This window comes from Salmo salar, chromosome 03 (assembly GCF_965601325.2).
Source record: "Salmo salar chromosome 03, fSalSal1, whole genome shotgun sequence".
Lineage (NCBI taxonomy): Eukaryota > Metazoa > Chordata > Actinopteri > Salmoniformes > Salmonidae > Salmo > Salmo salar.
In genome coordinates this window covers 47,460,502-47,483,864 of record NC_138293.1, presented here as the reverse complement: position 1 = coordinate 47,483,864, position 23,363 = coordinate 47,460,502, and the positions used below count along the sequence as shown (strand labels likewise).

General features: G+C 42.9%; 1 protein-coding gene across 7 annotated transcripts in view; it reads right to left on the bottom strand.

Moving 5' to 3' along the window:
• Positions 1-587: 587 nt before the first annotated feature.
• Positions 588-23,363, bottom strand: part of LOC106600556 (transcriptional repressor p66-alpha) — an 83,359-nt gene continuing 60,583 nt past the window's right edge. For 6 of the 7 annotated variants that reach the window (XM_045714892.2, XM_045714888.2, XM_045714890.2 and 3 more), the window contains exons 8-11: positions 4,754-5,027; positions 4,119-4,570; positions 3,180-3,402; positions 588-2,658 (exon numbers count right to left, since the gene is read on the bottom strand). In XM_045714892.2, coding sequence (XP_045570848.1) covers positions 2,522-2,658; positions 3,180-3,402; positions 4,119-4,570; positions 4,754-5,027 — 1,086 coding nt within the window. In that variant the 3' untranslated portion in view covers positions 588-2,521. The remainder of the gene's footprint in view (positions 2,659-3,179; positions 3,403-4,118; positions 4,571-4,753; positions 5,028-23,363) is intronic. The other variant, XM_082973539.1, reaches the window with a different exon arrangement.

Here is a 23,363-nt window from a genome sequence, read left to right as displayed (position 1 = left end):
GCAGAGGCAGTTGCAGTGCGGTCTGTTCTGTGTGGCGCATACGTTGGATTTATTGAACGTATACATCAAATTGTACGCAAACTGCTTGACAGAAAGGGTAGCAGAAGGTGAATGTTGAACTTCTGTTACACTCATATTAATCTACTTCTAGTCTAGCGCGACAAACCACAGGAGAATGGGCTCCTTCGCACCCGGACAAGCAAAAGTGTCATGGAAAGTAAAGTCCTGAAAAATAATACTATGACTGGCAGAATCAACAATTTAATGACACATTGCCACTAAATGGAAGGGTTCAAATTACTTCGTCTTTTTATTGGTACTTCTTGGAGCTGGGAAACATTAAACCAAACAAATTGGACAATCAGTTTCCATGAAGGGATGGGAGGGTTACGTTTGACAGTGAAGAGCCCAAGCTAACCTAAGTAACAGGGTGGCTGCTGGCGGTCAGTGTTGTGTAGTGGTTCTGTGGCCCAACTTCAGTTCTTGCGCTAGGTGTCATGTTTTTCATATTTCTCAGCGATGGCATCTGAACTCGCACTGAAAATGATTTCCTAAACAATTTTGACAGCAGTAGACAGAAACCCAAACACAGATGTTCATTCATTTATAAACCACATAGCAGGCCTATGGAACTTTTACAGAAGAGAATTACAGTAGAAGAGAACAAAACTGAAAAGCGAGTATGAGACTACTTGAGGAAGTAAAAGGAGCCTACAGCAGCACTGTAGTAAACCCAATTACATCACCACAGGCCTGTCTGGGATACAAGTTATTGGTCCTGATGCCAAGCATACAAAATCAATGAGTGATTTCAATATAAGACATGTTTATTCTCTCCTCTGTCTTTTGTACATCCTCAAACTTCACCAAAAAGTTGCTGTACGTAACCAAGCTTCATGACATGGCAACCAAAAACCTAAACTTGAAATGTACCTAAGCAGGTGACAGCAATGTAAACATTTTGTAAAATGATCTGGGATATGACTCCTGTGAGTCTAGAATCTTATGTCTTCCACTGAAACTTTGTTTGCATGTAATTCAAACAGTCTTTATTATGCCACTAGTTCTCTTTACAGACATGTTATTACACATGAAGGGACAACTCGGAATTAAATAATGTAAAACCAAAGCAGAGGCTACAGACAAACATATAATAAAGAGATCCTCTCTACTTGTTCTGCTTATGTGAAAGCTCTGTCAAACTCTGTAAATAGCTGAATAACATACATGGTGGGGGAAAAAAATCTTTACTTAAAAAAGACAACAAATGTGTATGATGAGGCTAGTATTAATTGTTCAGTTTTTAAAACCATAACAGGAATTGTTCATTTATACATCAGTCCCCCAAAAATAACCAATAACTTACTGTAAATACCCAACAAATCTAAATCAACTGTTACTGAGTTTATGCACTGAAAACTTCACTGCTCGGTTTTTCTTTAAAAGGAGAATTTTCCTTTTCTGTAAGCAAATAGCATGTTATAGAAAGGTCTAGACACTTTTTTTTCAGTTTCACTTGTTTTTGAGAAACTTACCCCAAATAGCCATTCACTTCCTCATCCTCGTTGTGCCATAATGGGGGCTCGGAAAAGACATGAACAAATGCTCCAAAAACACCCTTTTAGAAACTGAAATGCTCTATTGTGATGCAGGTCTTTAGATGTTATACAAAATGGAATATAAAGTTTGGAATGACACAATTGCATGTGTACAACATCTAAAGACCTGCATCACTATACTGAGAGTGTTTCTGTATTTAGGTGTTTTTGAAGCATTTGTTCATGTTTTTTCAGAGCCCACGTACTGCACAATGAACATGAGGAAGTGAATCGCTGGTTCTGGTAAGTACAACTTTTTTAAAGGGAAATCGCAAAAAGTGTGTGGACCCTTCTATAACATGCAATTTACATCGAAAATAGAGATTTGGTTGTAAAAAGCTAACTTCTAATTTAAAGAGGATGTTTTTTGATCATATTTTTTGTCATATATCTATTTTTAGGGTACTCTTGAATATAAGGCAAACAGTTCAAGCTAGTCAGTCATTTAATCTTGAACACACCTCGACAGTTTTTCTGCATCCCATTGCTGAGTCTATGATGACAGAAGGCCAAGGCTCATTGTTCCGTCCAATAGGTAAAGCTCCATACATCGTTTTCATGGTCGGATATCAACGCACAGTTGGCAGAACGCCATCTCATGAGTTGTTGAGAGAAAAGCAACATTCTCAAACCATCATGAACTCGCAGACATCATGGCTGACGAACATATGGAAGGAAGCCCTTTAGGCACATTTATTTTTTTTCTTCGAAGTAAATCGCTGTTTATGCACACTGACCAAACATCGGTGAACTTCATAAGAAACAATAGACATGAAAAATAACATAAGAGAAACAAAAACACTCGGCAAAAAAAAGGAGAAAAAAAATGTTTGAAGACTGCGTTTCCTTAACTGTAGATTGCATTGTTTGCATTGACAACAGTAGCTATTGGTAAAAGGTTATTGATAATGAGTATGAGATTATTATTTCCACGTGTTAGCTGTCTGGGAGATGGAGCGTGAGGGGATCATGTCCAGGAGGTACTCTCTCTGGCGGGCGTCCACTGTGGACGAGGTCTTATGGACTGGCAGGTTGGGGTTCACATAGGCCATGGTCACACCTGGAGAGAAAGAGGGGAGAGGGGTCAGTCTCTGAATGGGAGGGTGCACTGAGCAGAATAAAACACACACACACACACACACAAATAACATTGATATCATAGCAGGGAAATCATGGACTAACTCTACTATTGGGGAGGTGAGCTAGCCATGGAGTCAAAGGAGAATGCCAGCCACCAGAGGGACTGAAGCAGAAAGAAGGAAACAGAGCATTGGGGACACGAAGAGCAGTCAGATGCCTAGTCCAAAAACAATCCCTGGCCTCTTACGCAGGTGTAAGCAATATTGTGATCCATCTAACCCTCTGATGGGCGTAAAGGAGCTCCAGCCATATTGCTTAAATACTTGTACTTATTCATTGAGACCTGCAAACACCACGGTGGAGGTGACGAGTAAAAGGGGCTACGGGATATTTTTTGGACAGGACAAAAGTTCAGGGTGTAGAGGTAGAGGTTGGGGGGGGTGTGTGTGTAAGTAAGTGAGGTGTGGTGGTAGGTTGGGGTCCGAGACGGTATTAGTCTACCTGTGTTGATGTTGTTCTGCTTCCTCCATGCAGTGGCTTGGGCGCTACCACTGCTGCTGTTCCCACTGGAGCTGCCCTTTGAACCCTGGGCAGCCAAGCGTACATAGGCATGCTTACCTGGCCGGCTGACCAAGCCTGCAGCGGCCACTGCACTCTGCAGCTGAGAGGAGGAAAAAGAGTGGGACACCCCCACAGATGGGACACCGCCACGGGAGAGCTGGCCCTGAGGTGGAAGGGAGGGGGGGGAGAAGGAAAAAGAAGATTGAGTGACAAGGTCTGTGTGACAAGAACATACAACACAAGCCAAGGGAACCATTGGGCTATTGCAGATGGGGAGGTTCAAGTCCCTAGTGAGACACATGGTAGAATGTAGGGATGTATTGCAAGAGGAAATGGTAGAATGCTAATCTAATGGGAAAGATTGGGTGATCTGTGGCTGAATGTTGGAATGAATGAGTGATGGGATAAATACATACACACATGCACAGTGTAAAGGTTTGAGGTCCTCTAATCAGGGGTGATGGTGGGGGTGCGTTTAGTTATGTATGTTTTGTGTTTTCGTTTCACGCTGTGAGCGAAGTGTGTGCCGGTCCTGGTGGTTATGGGTGCACTTGCTTCCATGCCTGCCCGGGCGTCGGCGGGTCTTGGTCCAGCCCTTGGAAAATCCCTTCAAGCTGGGGGCTTCGCCCTGCCAGCATCTCAGGCGGGTGGGGGCGAGCGTAACCACTGATCAGAACACCCACTGATGGGAGTAGCCATTTGTATTAAGCAGCCATTTGTATTGATTTTGTATTGTAGTTGTTCAAAAAATGAAAAAGGGAACCATATGTACGTGAATATTATAACCGTCTATATCTAATTGAATGTGACAGGGCCTGGAGTGGCACAGGTTATGATGTGACAGTTTCAGGGAACTGATGAGTAGTGTGTCACCCCTACCTGTTTGATGTTGGTGGAGTGGTGGCGTGCAATGCTCTGTCCTCTGTTGTGCTGTTGGTGATGGTGCTGGTGATGCAGAGAGGAGGCCCTAGCCTGGGCCTGAGCCTGTTTCAGCTGCTGGGACACTAGATGCTCCGCCTTCACCGACAGAGAGGTGGATGAGGAGGAGAAAGAGGAGGAGGGGGTGTGAGAGATGGGGGAGGCAGCCTGCTGGAGGATCTGCTGCTCTATCTCCTGTTCCTGCTGCAGGGCCTTGACAAACGCAGCCTTCAGCCTATTGGTGTGCTCGGCCTTCAGGGCCTTCTTCTGATTGGAGGACATGCAATCTGCACAGAGGATGGTCCCGCCCTTGGCCTTGTCTTGCCTCCAACGGCAGGTAAAATCGGTGATGCACTGGGCGCAGGTGAAGGGTTCTTTGATGGAGGGCTTGACTGGGGGCTTCCCTGTTTTAGCTGGGGGAAACAAAAAGGATAGCGCAGCAGGGGGAGGGGTGGGGGTAAGAAAGTGATAGTGATATTATTGTGTAAATTAATTGTACGTAATATGATGGAATACTGTATGTAGTGTTTGCACCTCTGCCACCTCTGATGGTATAGTGTTATATAGTGTTTACACAAGCATAATATGTATAGTACCTCTCATCATGGAGTCCAGCAGGTTCTGCACCACATCTTCCAGGCCCACCAGGTAGATGAACTCGTTGTTGGCTGCCGAGGGCAGGAAGTTTAGCTCTGGGGTGGGAAGTTTGGGAGGAGGGATCTCCAGAAGGGTCTTCTCCAGCTGCTTACGCAGGGCTAGCTTAGCTGCGGCCTGACAGGCGGCAGGAGAGTCGTTCACATTGACCACAGACACACTGCTGTTTCCAGACTGGGACGTCATAGAAGGAACCTTCATGTTAGTTGGGGTGGCCTGGGGGAGAGAGGAATGAAAAGGGGTTGAGACGGAGAAAGAAGGGGGTAAGATCTTTTTATTTTATTTAACCTTTATTTAACCAGGCAAGTCAAATTCCTATTTACAATGACAGCCTTCCCCGGCCAAACCCGAACGACACTGGGCCAATTGTGCACCGCCTTATGGGACTCCAAATTACGGCCGGTTGTGATACAGCCCGGGATCGTCCCCGGGTCTGTAGTGATGATTAGAAAGTATTAGGCTATTATTTGGGGAGAGAAATATGATGGTGCATCTAGTGATGACAGCTCTTTAAAAGTATTTTTGTGTTAGTTGAAGAACTATGTAGAATAGGTTCGTATGTAGACCTACTGATAACTAGCTATAATTCTATCTAATAAATAACCTCTCACAACTACTGAACCACACAACTACTGACCACAACCACACAACTACTGACCACACAACTACTGAACACACATCTAATCACCACAATTACTGACCACAACCGCACAACTACTGACCACACAACTACTGACCACACAACTACTGACCACACAACTACTGACCACACAACTACTGAACACACATCTAATCACCACAATTACGGACCACAACCACACAACTACTGACCACACAACTACTGACCACAAATCGAATCACCACAATTACTGACCACAACCACACAACTACTGACCACACAACTAGTCACCACAACCACTGACCACAACCACACAACTACTGACCACAAATCTAATCAATCACCACAATTACTGACCACAGCCACACAACTACTGACCACACAACTAATCACCACAATTACTGACCACAACCACACAACTACTGACCACACAACTACTGACCACACAACCACAACAACACAACTACTGACCACACATCTAATCACCACAATTACTGACCACAACCACACAACTACTGACCACACATCTAATCACCACAATTGCGGACCACAACCACACAACTACTGACCACACAACTAGTCACCACAATTACTGACCACAACCACACAACTACTGACCACACAACTACTGACCTCAACAACACAACTACTGACCACACATCTAATCACCACAATTACTGACCACAACCACACAAATACTGACCACACAATTACTGACCACAACCACACAACTACTGACCACACAACAACCACACAACTACTGACCCAACAACCACAACTACTGACCACACATCTAATCACCACAACCACAACCAGACCACAACCACTAACCACACATCTAATCACCACAATTACTGACCACAACCACACAACTACTGACACATCTAATCACCACAACTACTGACCACAACCACACAACTACTGACCACACAACAACCACACAACTACTGACCCAACAACCACAACTACTGACCACACATCTAATCACCACAATTACTGACCACACAACTACTGACCACAACCACAAAACTGACCACAACCACAAAACTACTGACCCAACAACTACTGACCACTTCCACACAAATACTGACCACAACCACTGACCACAACCACACAACTACTGACCACACATCTAATCACCACAATTACTGACCACAACCACACAACTACTGACCACACATCTAATCACCACAATTACTGACCACACAACTACTGACCACAACCACAACACTACTGACCCAACAACTACTGACCACTTCCACACAAATACTGACCACAACCACACAACTACTGACCACACATCTAATCACCACAATTACTGACCACAACCACACATCTAATCACCACAATTACTGACCACACATCTAATCACCACAATTACTGACCACAACCACACAACTACTGACCACACAACAACTACTGACCACAAAACTGACCACAACCACAAAACTACTGACCTAACCTACTGACCACAACTACTGACCACAAAGACAAAACTACTGACTACACAACTAATACTGACCACAAAGACAAAACTACTGACCTAACCTACTGACCACAACTACTGAACTAACCTACTGACCACAAAGACAAAACTACTGACCACAACTACTGACCTAACCTATTGACCACAACTCCGGACCTAACCTACTGACCACAAAGACAAAACTACTGACCTAACCTACTGACCACAACTACTGACCTAACCTACTGACCACAACTACTGACCTAACCTACTGACCACAACTACTGACCACAACTCCTGACCTAACCTACTGACCACAGCCACACAACTACTGACATCAACTACTGAACCAGACATCAACTGACCACAACTACTGACCCCAACCACACAACTACTGACCCCAACCACACAACCACTGACCCCATCCACACAACCACTGACCCCATCCACACAACCACTGACCCCATCCACACAACCACTGACCCCATCCACACAACCACAGCCCAACAACTACTGACCACTTCCACACAACTACTGACCAAAACCACTGACCACACAACTACTGAACCACACAACTATTAACCAAAACTACTGACCACAACTACTGACCACAACCACTGACCACAACCACACAACTACTGACCCAACAACTACTGACCACAACTACTGACCACACAACTACTGACCACAAGCACAAAACTACTGACCTAACCTACTGACCACAACTACTGACCTAACCTACTGACCACAAAGACAAAACTATTGACCACAACTCCTGACCACAACTCCTGACCTAACCTACTGACCACAGCCACACAACTACTGACATCAACTACTGAACCAGACATCAACTGACCACAACTACTGACCACAACCACACAACTACTGACCACACATCTAATCACCACAATTATTGACCACAACCACACAACTACTGACCACACAACTACTGACCACAACCACACAACTACTGACCACACATCTAATCACCACAATTACTGACCACAATTACTGACCACAACCACACAACTACTGACCACACATCTAATCACCACAATTACTGACCACAAAACTGACCATAACCACAAAACTACTGACCTAACCTACTGACCACAAAGACAAAACTACTGACCACACAACTACTACTGACCTAACCTACTGACCACAACTACTGACCTAACCGACTGACCACAAAGACAAAACTACTGACCACAACTACTGACCTAACCTATTGACCACAACTCCTGACCTAACCTACTGACCACAAAGACAAAACTACTGACCTAAGCTACTGACCACAACTACTGACCTAACCGATTGACCACAACTACTGACCTAACCTATTGACCACAACTACTGACCACAACTACTGACCTAACCTACTGACCCCAGCCACACAACTACTGACCCCAACTACTGACCACAGCAACACAACTACTGACCCCATATACTGACCCCAACCACACAACTACTGACCCCAACCACACAACCACTGACCCCAACCACACAACCACTGACCCCAACCACACAACCACAAAACTGACCACAACCACAAAACTACTGACCTAACCTACTGACCACAAAGACAAAACTACTGACCACACAACTACTACTGACCACAAAGACAAAACTACTGACCTAACCTACTGACCACAACTACTGACCACAACTACTGACCTACCCTATTGACCACAACTCCTGACCTAACCTACTGACCACAAAGACGATACTGACCTAACCTACTGACCACAACTCCTGACCTAACCTACTGACCACAGCCACACAACTACTGACATCAACTACTAAACCAGACATCTACTGACCACAACTACTGACCCCAACCACACAACTACTGACCCCAACCACACAACCACTGACCTCAACCACACAACCACTGACCTCAACCACACAACCACTGACCTCAACCACACAACTACTGACCTCAACCACACAACTACTGACCTCAACCACACAACTACTGACCTCAACCACACAACTACTGACTTCAACCACACAACTACTGACTTCAACCACACAACTACTGACTTCAACCACACAACTACTGACTTCAACCACACAACTACTGACCTCATCCACACAACTACAGACCACAACCACACAACTACAGACCACAACCACACAAGTACTGACCACACAACTACTGACCTCAACCACACAACTACTGACCTCAACCACACAACTACTGACCTCAACCACACAACTACTGACCTCAACCACACAACTACTGACCTCAACCACACAACCACTGACCACAACCATACAACCACTGACCACACAATTTCTGATCATATCTAGTGACCACAACCACACAACTGCTAATTACAACCACATAACTACTGACCACAACACAACTACTGACTATACCAACTGACCACAACTAAAAAAAAATTATAACAAGCTAAATTTTAAAACATGTAGACTGGTCAGGACCAGTGAGCTTACATACAACCTAACTAGAGTTGTTTTATCAACTTTTTTATAAACAACTGAAGTTTTGACCACTTTCCCAACAGGTTAGACCAAAAGTTAGAGGGTATGACAATTTTGTCTACTTCTTTGCTATTTAAATCTGATGTCAGAACAAAAATATGTTACCAATCTAACAATGCAGCTGTTTTAGTAACCACAGTAACACATTTTTTGCAATAAAAAGTAGCTAGCTAACATCAGCTAACAGCTTTCTCATGTCTCATCATTGAGTAGCCCAAACAAAGCCATTGTTATGGATACTCACGGACGCAGAGGAGCACATATGGCAGCGAAGACAAAAATGTATGACAAGGGTGAAGAGGGTGAGGCAGCCAAGGCAACAGCACATCGTCCTCCTTCTCTGGATCATGCCCCATGCTCTAAATAAATCAACTGACTAGTTTGCCTGTTTGTAAAGACAAGGACGGGCTGTATGTTGATCCTGCTGCTCTGATTGGCTAGAGAAGCTGTCCAAGCTGTCCAAGCTGTTCACTTGCTTCATATTTCACCAGATCACTTTCTCATCACAATTCTTTCAGTTTTCACACGCAATAACTGTAGTTTAAACACTAACCACAACTACTGAACCACACACATATTACCAAAACTACTGACCACAACCACACAACTACTGAACCACACACATATTACCAACTACTGACCACAACCACACAACTACTGACCACAATTATTGACTACTATTGTCCACAACAACTAAACCACAACCACACAAATACTGACTACAACCACACAACTACTTACTAAAACAACTGACCACAGCCAAACAACTACTGAACCACACAACCAATGACCACAACAGAACTACTGACCACAAATTCCTGACCACAAAACTACTGAACCACACAACAGAACTACTGACCACATCCACACAGTAGGGCCCAAAGAACCTGCAACACAACCACATATCTATTGACCTCAACTGCTGACCATATAACTGCTAACCATACAACTACTGACCACAACGACAGCTCTGGCCCTGGGCATAGCTTGCCTGCTCTGGTTCTTGCTAGCTCTGGGTCACACTAGCTCTGGTCTGCACAACAAATTATAACTACTTAAGTGTGCAGAAATTAGCATAATAGCCAGCAACAATAATTCTAACTCTTGAACAGTTCAAGATAGAGCCACCAAACCAACTTTCACATGTTCAAGCTATCCTATCAACCAATCTTTTCTCAATCCACCTACTTCTTCAACTATAACCAGTCACCAACATTACTACTGCAGACACTACCACTACTATAACTATAACCAGTCACTACCATTACTACTGCAGACACTACCACTACTATAACTATAACCAGTCACCACCATTACTACTGCAGACACTACCAATACTATAACCAACCACCACCATTACTACTGTAGACACTACCACTACTATAACTATAACCAGTCACCACCATTACTACTGCAGACACTATCACTACTATAACCAGTCACCACCATTACTACTGCAGACACTACCACTATTATAACTATAACCAACCACCATCATGACTACTGCAGACACTACCACTACTATAACTATAACCAGTCACCACCATTACTACTGCAGACACTACCACTACTATAACTATAACCAGTCACCACCATTACTACTGCAGACACTACCACTACTATAACTATAACCAGTCACCACCATTACTACTGAAGACACTACCACTACTATAACTATAACCAGTCACCACCATTACTACTGCACACTACCACTATTATAACTATAACCAACCACCACCATTACTACTGTAGACACTACCACTACTATAACCAGTCACCACCATTACTACTACAGACACTACCACTACTATAACTATAACCAGTCACCACCATTACTACTGCAGACACTACCACTACTATAACTATAACCAGTCACCACCATTACTACTGTAGAAACTATCACTACAATAACTATAACCAGTCACCACCATTACTACTGTAGACACTACCACTACTATAACTATAACCAGTCACCACCATTACTACTGTAGACACTACAACTACTATAACTATAACCAACCACCACCATTACTACTGCAGACACTACCACAACTATAACCAGTCACTACCATTACTACTGTAGACACTACCACTACTATAACCAGTCACCACCATTACTACTGTAGACACTACCACTACTATAACTATAACCAGTCACCACCATTACTACTGTAGACACTACCACTACTATAACTATAACCAACCACCACCATTACTACTGTAGACACTACCACTACTATAACCAGTCACCACCATTACTACTGCAGACACAACCACTACTATAACTATAACCAACCACTACCATTACTACTGTAGACACTACCACTACTATAACCAACCACTACTACTGTAGACACTACCACTACTATAACCAGTCACCACCGTTACTACTGTAGACACTACCGCTACCATAACCAACCACCATTACTACTGCAGACACTACCACTACTATAACCAACCACCACCATTACTACTGCAGACACTACCACTACTATAACTATAACCAACCACCACCATTACTACTGCAGTCACTACCACTACTATAACTATAACCAACCACCACCATTAGTACTGTAGACACTACCACTACTATAACCAGTCACCACAATTAGTACTGTAGACACTACCACTACTATAACCAGTGACCACCATTAGTACTGTAGACACTACCACTACTATAACCAGTCACTACCACTACTATAACTATAACCAACCACCACCATTACTACTGTAGACACTACCACTACTATAACCAACCACCACCATTACTACTGTAGACACTACCACTACTATAACCAACCACCACCATTAGTACTGTAGACACTACCACTACTATAACCAACCACCACCATTAGTACTGTAGACACTATCACTACTATAACCAGTCACCACCATTACTACTGCAGACACTACCACTACTATAACCAGTCACCACCATTACTATAACTATAACCAGTCACCACCATTACTACTGTAGACACTACCACCACTATAACTATAACCAACCACCACCATTACTACTGCAGACACTACCACTACTATAACCAGTCACCACCATTACTACTGCAGACACTACCACTACTATAACCAGTCACCACCATTACTACTGCACACTACCACTATTATAACTATAACCAACCACCACCATTACTACTGTAGACACTACCACTACTATAACCAGTCACCACCATTACTACTACAGACACTACCACTACTATAACTATAACCAGTCACCACCATTACTACTGCAGACACTACCACTACTATAACTATAACCAGTCACCACCATTACTACTGTAGAAACTATCACTACAATAACTATAACCAGTCACCACCATTACTACTGTAGACACTACCACTACTATAACTATAACCAGTCACCACCATTACTACTGTAGACACTACAACTACTATAACTATAACCAACCACCACCATTACTACTGCAGACACTACCACAACTATAACCAGTCACTACCATTACTACTGTAGACACTACCACTACTATAACCAGTCACCACCATTACTACTGTAGACACTACCACTACTATAACTATAACCAGTCACCACCATTACTACTGTAGACACTACCACTACTATAACTATAACCAACCACCACCATTACTACTGTAGACACTACCACTACTATAACCAGTCACCACCATTACTACTGCAGACACAACCACTACTATAACTATAACCAACCACTACCATTACTACTGTAGACACTACCACTACTATAACCAACCACTACTACTGTAGACACTACCACTACTATAACCAGTCACCACCGTTACTACTGTAGACACTACCGCTACCATAACCAACCACCATTACTACTGTAGACACTACCACTACTATAACCAGTCACCACCATTACTACTGTAGACACTACCACTACTATAACTATAACCAGTCACCACCATTACTACTGTAGACACTACCACTACTATAACTATAACCAACCACCACCATTACTACTGTAGACACTACCACTACTATAACCAGTCACCACCATTACTACTGCAGACACAACCACTACTATAACTATAACCAACCACTACCATTACTACTGTAGACACTACCACTACTATAACCAACCACTACTACTGTAGACACTACCACTACTATAACCAGTCACCACCGTTACTACTGTAGACACTACCGCTACCATAACCAACCACCATTACTACTGCAGACACTACCACTACTATAACCAACCACCACCATTACTACTGCAGACACTACCACTACTATAACTATAACCAACCACCACCATTACTACTGCAGTCACTACCACTACTATAACTATAACCAACCACCACCATTAGTACTGTAGACACTACCACTACTATAACCAGTCACCACAATTAGTACTGTAGACACTACCACTACTATAACCAGTGACCACCATTAGTACTGTAGACACTACCACTACTATAACCAGTCACTACCACTACTATAACTATAACCAACCACCACCATTACTACTGTAGACACTACCACTACTATAACCAACCACCACCATTACTACTGTAGACACTACCACTACTATAACCAACCACCACCATTAGTACTGTAGACACTACCACTACTATAACCAACCACCACCATTAGTACTGTAGACACTATCACTACTATAACCAGTCACCACCATTACTACTGCAGACACTACCACTACTATAACCAGTCACCACCATTACTATAACTATAACCAGTCACCACCATTACTACTGTAGACACTACCACCACTATAACTATAACCAACCACCACCATTACTACTGCAGACACTACCACAACTATAACCAGTCACCACCATTACTACTGCAGACACTACCACTACTATAACCAGTCACCACCATTACTACTGCAGACACTACCACTACTATAACCAGTCACCACCATTACTACTGCACACTACCACTATTATAACTATAACCAACCACCACCATTACTACTGTAGACACTACCACTACTATAACCAGTCACCACCATTACTACTACAGACACTACAACTACTATAACTATAACCAGTCACCACCATTACTACTGCAGACACTACCACTACTATAACTATAACCAGTCACCACCATTACTACTGTAGAAACTATCACTACAATAACTATAACCAGTCACCACCATTACTACTGTAGACACTACCACTACTATAACTATAACCAGTCACCACCATTACTACTGTAGACACTACAACTACTATAACTATAACCAACCACCACCATTACTACTGCAGACACTACCACAACTATAACCAGTCACTACCATTACTACTGTAGACACTACCACTACTATAACCAGTCACCACCATTACTACTGTAGACACTACCACTACTATAACTATAACCAGTCACCACCATTACTACTGTAGACACTACCACTACTGTAACTATAACCAACCACCACCATTACTACTGTAGACACTACCACTACTATAACCAGTCACCACCATTACTACTGCAGACACAACCACTACTATAACTATAACCAACCACTACCATTACTACTGTAGACACTACCACTACTATAACCAACCACTACTACTGTAGACACTACCACTACTATAACCAGTCACCACCGTTACTACTGTAGACACTACCGCTACCATAACCAACCACCATTACTACTGCAGACACTACCACTACTATAACCAACCACCACCATTACTACTGCAGACACTACCACTACTATAACTATAACCAACCACCACCATTACTACTGCAGTCACTACCACTACTATAACTATAACCAACCACCACCATTAGTACTGTAGACACTACCACTACTATAACCAGTCACCACAATTAGTACTGTAGACACTACCACTACTATAACCAGTGACCACCATTAGTACTGTAGACACTACCACTACTATAACCAGTCACTACCACTACTATAACTATAACCAACCACCACCATTACTACTGTAGACACTACCACTACTATAACCAACCACCACCATTACTACTGTAGACACTACCACTACTATAACCAACCACCACCATTAGTACTGTAGACACTACCACTACTATAACCAACCACCACCATTAGTACTGTAGACACTATCACTACTATAACCAGTCACCACCATTACTACTGCAGACACTACCACTACTATAACCAGTCACCACCATTACTATAACTATAACCAGTCACCACCATTACTACTGTAGACACTACCACCACTATAACTATAACCAACCACCACCATTACTACTGCAGACACTACCACAACTATAACCAGTCACCACCATTACTACTGCAGACACTACCACTACTATAACCAGTCACCACCATTACTACTGCAGACACTACCACTACTATAACCAGTCACCACCATTACTATAACTATAACCAGTCACCACCATTACTACTGTGGACACACCGCCCAACAACCTGCCCACTTGACCCTATCCCCTCCTCTCTTCTCCAGACCATTTCCGGAGACCTTCTCCCCTTCCTCACCTCGCTCATCAACTCATCCTTGACCGCTGGCTACGTCCCTTCCGTCTTCAAGAGAGCGAGAGTTGCACCCCTTCTGAAAAAACCTACACTCAATCCCTCCGATGTCAACAACTACAGACCAGTATCCCTTCTTTCTTTTCTCTCCAAAACTCTTGAACGTGCCGTCCTTGGCCAGCTCTCCTGCTATCTCTCTCAGAATGACCTTCTTGATCCTAATCAGTCAGGTTTCAAGACTGGGCATTCAACTGAGACTGCTCTTCTCTGTGTCACGGAGGCTCTCCGCACTGCTAAAGCTAACTCTCTCTCCTCTGCTCTCATCCTTCTAGACCTATCTGCTGCCTTTGATACTGTGAACCATCAGATCCTCCTCTCCACCCTCTCCGAGTTGGGCATCTCCGGCGCGGCCCACGCTTGGATTGCGTCCTACCTGACAGGTCGCTCCTACCAGGTGGCGTGGCGAGAATCTGTCTCCGCACCATGCGCTCTCACCACTGGTGTCCCCCAGGGCTCTGTTCTAGGCCCTCTCCTATTCTCGCTATACACCAAGTCACTTGGCTCTGTCATATCTTCACATGGTCTCTCCTATCATTGCTATGCAGACGACACACAATTAATCTTCTCCTTTCCCCCTTCTGATAACCAGGCGGCGAATCGCATCTCTGCATGTCTGTCAGACATATCAGTGTGGATGACAGATCACCAGCTCAAGCTAAACCTCGGCAAGACGGAGCTGCTCTTCCTCCCGGGGAAGGACTGCCCGTTCCATGATCTCACCATCACGGTTGACAACTCCCTTGTGTCCTCCTCCCAGAGTGCTAAGAACCTGGGCGTGATCCTGGACAACACCCTGTCATTCTCCACTAACATCAAGGCGGTGACCCGATCCTGTAGGTTCATGCTCTACAACATTCGCAGAGTACGACCCTGCCTCACACAGGAAGCGGCGCAGGTCCTAATCCAGGCACTTGTCATCTCCCGTCTGGATTACTGCAACTCGCTGTTGGCTGGGCTCCCTGCCTGTGCCATTAAACCCCTACAACTCATCCAGAACGCCGCAGCCCGTCTGGTGTTCAACCTTCCCAAGTTCTCTCACGTCACCCCGCTCCTCCGCTTTCTCCACTGGCTTCCAGTTGAAGCTCGCATCCGCTACAAGACCATGGTGATTGCCTACGGAGCTGTGAAGGGAACGGCACCTCCATACCTTCAGGCCCTACACCCAAACAAGGGCACTGCGTTCATCCACCTCTGGCCTGCTGGCCCCCCTACCTCTGAGGAAGCACAGTTCCCGCTCAGCCCAGTCAAAACTGTTCGCTGCTCTGGCACCCCAATGGTGGAACAAGCTCCCTCACGACGCCAGGACAGCGGAGTCAGTCACCACCTTCCGGAGACACCTGAAACCCCACCTCTTTAAGGAATACCTAGGATAGGATAAAGTAATCCTTCTAACCCCCCCCCCCCCTTAAAAGATTTGATGCACTATTGTAAAGTGGTTGTTCCACTAGATATCATAAGGTGAATGCACCAATTTGTAAGTCGCTCTGGATAAGAGCGTCTGCTAAATGACTTAAATGTAATGTAATGTAATGACACTACCACTACTATAACTATAACTATAACCAGTCACCACCATTACTACTGTAGACACTACCACTACTATAACTATAACCAGTCACCACCATTACTACTGCAGACACTATCACTACTATAACTATACCCAGTCACCACCATTACTACTGCAGACACTACCACTACTATAACTATAACCAGTCACGACCATTACTACTGCAGACACAACCACTACTATAACTATAACCAGTCACCACCATTACTACTGCAGTCACTACCACTACAATAACCAACCACTACCATTACTACTGTAGACACTACAACTACTATAACCAACCACTACTACTGTAGACACTACCACTACTATAACTATAACCAACCACCACCATTACTACAGCAGACACTACCACTACTATAACCAGTCACCACCATTAGTACTGTAGACACTACCACTACTATAACCAACCACCACCATTAGTACTGTAGACACTACCACTACTATAACCAGTCACCACCATTAGTACTGTAGACACTACCACTACTATAACTATAACCAGTCACCACCATTACTACTGTAGTCACTACCACTACTATAACTATAACCAACCACCACCATTACTACTGTAGACACTACCACTACTATAACTATAACCAACCACCACCATTACTACTGCAGACACTACCACTACTATAACCAGTCACCACCATTAGTACTGTAGACACTCCCAATACTATAACCAACCACCACCATGACTACTGTAGACACTACCACTACTATAACTATAACCAGTCACCACCATTACTACTGCAGACACTACCACTACTATAACCTGTCACCACCATTACTATAACCAGTCACCACCATTACTATAACCAGTCACCACCATTACTATAACCAGTCACCACCATTACTATAACCAGTCACCACCATTACTATAACCAGTCACCACCATTAGTACTGTAGACACTACCACTACTATAACGATAACCAACCACCACCATGACTACTGTAGACACTACCACTACTATAACCAGTCACCACCATTAGTACTGTAGACACTACCAGCACTATAACTATAACCAACCACCACCATTACTACTGCAGACACTACCACTACTATAACTATAACCAGTCACCACCATTACTACTGCAGACACTACCACTACTATAACCAGTCACCACCATTACTACTGCAGACACTACCACTACTATAACCAGTCACCACCATTACTATAACCAGTCACCACCATTACTACTGTAGACACTACCACTATTATAACTATAACCAACCACTACCATTACTACTGTAGACACTACCATTACTATAACTATAACCAGTCACACACCATTACTACTGCAGACACTACCACTACTTTAACCAACCAACACCATTACTACTGTAGACACTACCACTACTATAACTATAACCAACCACCACCATTACTACTGTAGACACTACAACTACTATAACTATAACCAGTCACTACCACTACTACTGTAGACACTACCACAACTATAACCAACCACCACCATTACTACTGTAGACACTACCACTACTATAACCAACCACCACCATTACTACTGTAGACACTACCACAACTATAACCAACCACCACCATTAATTCTGTAGACACTACCACTACTATAACTATAACCAGTCACTACCACTACTACTGTAGACACTACCACAACTATAACCAACCACCACCATTACTACTGTAGACACTACCACTACTATAACCAACCACCACCATTACTACTGTAGACACTACCACTACTATAACTATAACCAGTCACCACCATTACTACTGTAGACACTACCACTACTATAACCAACCACCACCATTACTACTGTAGACACTACCACTACTATAACCAACCACCACCATTACGACTGCAGACACTACCACTACTATAACTATAACCAACCACCACCATTACTACTGCAGACACTACCACTACTATAACCAGTCACCACCATTACTACTGCAGACACTACCACTATTATAACTATAACCAGTCACCACCATTACTACTGCAGACACTACCACTACTATAACCAACCACCACCATTACTACTGCAGACACCATCACTACTATAACTATAACCAGTCACCACCATTACTACTGTAGACACTACCACTACTATAACTATAACCAGTCACCACCATTACTACTGCAGACACTACCACTACTATAACTATAACCAGTCACCTCCATTACTACTGCAGACACTACCACTACTATAACTATAACCAGTCACTACCACTACTATAACTATAACCAGTCACCACCATTACTACTGTAGACACTACCACTACTATAACTATAACCAATCACCACCATTACTACTGTAGACACTACCACTACTATAACTATAACCAACCACCACCATTACTACTGTAGACACTATCACTACTATAACTATAACCAGTCACCACCACTACTATAACCAGTCACCACCATTACTACTGTAGACACTACCACTACTATAACCAGTCACCACCATTACTACTGCAGACACTACCACTACTATAACTATAACCAGTCACCACCATTACTACTGCAGACACTACCACTACTATAACTATAACCAGTCACCACCATTACTACTGCAGACACTACCACTACTATAACTATAACCAACCACCACCATTACTACTGTAGACACTACCACTACTGTAACTATAACCAGTCACCACCACTACTATAACCAGTCACCACCATTACTACTGTAGACACTACCACTACTATAACCAGTCACCACCATTACTACTGCAGACACTACCACTACTATAACTATAACCAGTCACCACCATTACTACTGTAGACACTACCACTACTATAACTATAACCAGTCACCACCATTACTACTGTAGACACTACCACTACTATAACCAGTCACCACCATTACTACTGTAGACACTACCACTACTATAACTATAACCAGTCACCACCATTACTACTGTAGACACTACCACTACTATAACTATAACCAGTCACCACCATTACTACTGCAGACACTACCACTACTATAACTATAACCAGTCACCACCATTACTACTGCAGACACTACCACTACTATAACTAAAACCAGTCACCACCATTACTACATCAGACACTACCACTACTATAACTATAACCAACCACCACCATTACTACTGTAGACACTACCACTACTATAACCAGTCACCACTATTACTACTGCAGACACTACCACTACTATAACTATAACCAACCACCACCATTACTACTGCAGACACTACCACTACTATAACTATAACCAGTCACCACCATTACTACTGCAGACACTACCACTACTATAACCAACCACCACCATTACTACTGCAGACACTACCACTACTATAACTATAACCAGTCACCACCATTACTACTGCAGACACTACCACTACTATAACTATAACCAACCACCACCATTACTACTGCAGACACTACCACTACTATAACTATAACCAGTCACCACCATTACTACTGCAGACACTACCACTACTATGACTTATTTCAAAACAAGCTAGCAAGCACACATTTTCTCCAGGAAATTTACTTTTCAGTACAGTGCCTTGCAAAAGTATTCATTCCCTTAGCTTTTTTCCAATTTTGATGCATTACAACCTGTAATTTAAATAGATTTTTATTTGGATATCATGTAATGGACAAACACAAAATAGTCCAAATTAGTGAAGTGAAACGGGGAAAAAATGACTTGTTTCGAAAAATTCAACAACAACAAAAAAATGGCAAAGTGGTGCGTGCATATGTATTCACCCCATTTGCTATGAAGCCCTTAAATAAGATCTGGTGCAACCAATTACCTTCAGAAGTCACATAATTAGTTTAATAAAGTTCACCTGTGTGCAATCTAAGTGTCACATGATCTCAGTATACAGTTGAAGTCAGACGTTTACATACACCTTAGCCAAATACATTGAAACTCAGTTTTTTACAATTCCTGACATTTAATCCTAGTAAAAATTCCCTGTCTTAGGTGAGTTAGGATCACCACTTTATTTTAAGAATGTGAAATGTCAGAATAATAGTAGAGTGATTTATTTCAGCTTTTATTTCTTTCATCACATTCCCAGTGGGTCAGAAGTTTACATATACTCAATTAGTATTGGTAGCATTGCCTTTAAATTGCTTAATTTGGGTCAAACGTTTTGGGTAGCCTTACACAAGCTTCCCACAATAAGTTGGCTGAATTTTGGCCCATTCCTCCTGACAGAGCTGGTGTAACTGCGTAAGGTTTGTAGGCCTCCTTGCTCGCACACACTTTTTCAGTTCTGCCCACAAATTTGAGGTCAGAGATTTGTTGTCCTGTGATGGCCACTCCAATACCTTGACTTTGTTGTCCGTAAGCCATTTTGCCACAACTTTGGAAGTATGCTTGGGGTCATTGTCCATTTGGAAGACCCATTTGCGACCAATCTTTAACTTCCTGACTGAGGTCTTGAAATGTTGCTTCAATATATCCACATAATTTTCATTCTTCATCCTTCATCATGCCATCTATTTTGTGAAGTGCACCAGTCCCTCCTGCAGCAAAGTACCCACACGACATGATGCTGCCACCCCCGTGCTTCACAGTTGGGATGGTGTTCTTCGGCTTGCAAGCCTCCCCCTTTTTCCTCCAAACATAATGATGGTCATTATGGCCAAACAGTTATATTATTGTTTCATCAGACCAGAGGACATTTCTCCAAAAAGTACAATCTTTGTCCCCATGCGCAGTTGCAAACCGTAGTCTGGCTTTTTTATGGCAGTTTTGGAGCAGTCGCTTCCTTCTTGCTGAGCGGCCTTTCAGGTTATGTCGATATAGGACTCATTTTACTGTGGATATGGATATTTTTGTACCTGTTTCCTCCATCATCTTCACAAGGTCCTTTGCTGTTGTTCTGGGATTGATTTGCACTTTTCGCACCAAAGTACGTTCAACTCTAGGAGACAGAACGCATCTCCTTCCTGAATGGTATGATAGCTGCGTGGTTCCATGGTGTTTATACTTGTGTACTCTTGTTTGTACAGATGAACTTGGTACCTTCAGGCGTTTGGAAATTGCTCCCAAGGATGAACCAGACCTGTGGTGGTCTACAATTATTTTTTCTGAGGTCTTGGCTGATTTCTTTTGATTTTCCCATGATGTCAAGCAAAGAGGCCCTGAGATTGAAGGTAGGCCTTGAAATACATTCACAGATCCACCTCCAATTGACTCAAATTGACTCAAATTATGTCAATTAGCCTATCAGAAGCTTCTAAAGCCATGATATAATTTTCTGACATTTTCCAAGCTGTTTAAAGGCTCAGTCAACTTAGTGTATGTACACTTCTGAACCACTGGAATTGTGATACAGTGAATTATAAGTTAAATAATCCGTCTGAATTATAAGTTAAATAATCCGTCTGACAGAATATTTTTCAGTTTTCACCCGCAACAACGGTAGTTTAGACATTTTTGTGATTGAACTGCCCCCCAATCCAAAGTAATAAGGTTGACAGTGTGGTCTATCAAAGTAATCAGACCAATTACCAATATTTAACTTTGACAATATCTGACTGCTTGGCTTAACTAAAACACTTAGAATTTCTTCCATTACAACAAAAACACTTTTAAAAGAGTTGTCCCACCAATTGTACTTCATGTACAATTACAATGTAGTTATTATTATTATTTTTCTTAGGAACACTACTCCCCTTACGGCGTTTAAATTAGAAATGCCATTCAAACTTTAAAATGTACAGACTGGTCTGGAATAGTGTGCTTGCATACAACTTTTTGATACTATCTATACTTATTAAACTACTAAAAACTTCATCCACTTTTATGGGATTTCTTCAATATTCTAAAGCTTCCATTGTGACATCATGACTTCCAACATTCCATTCGCTGTGAATG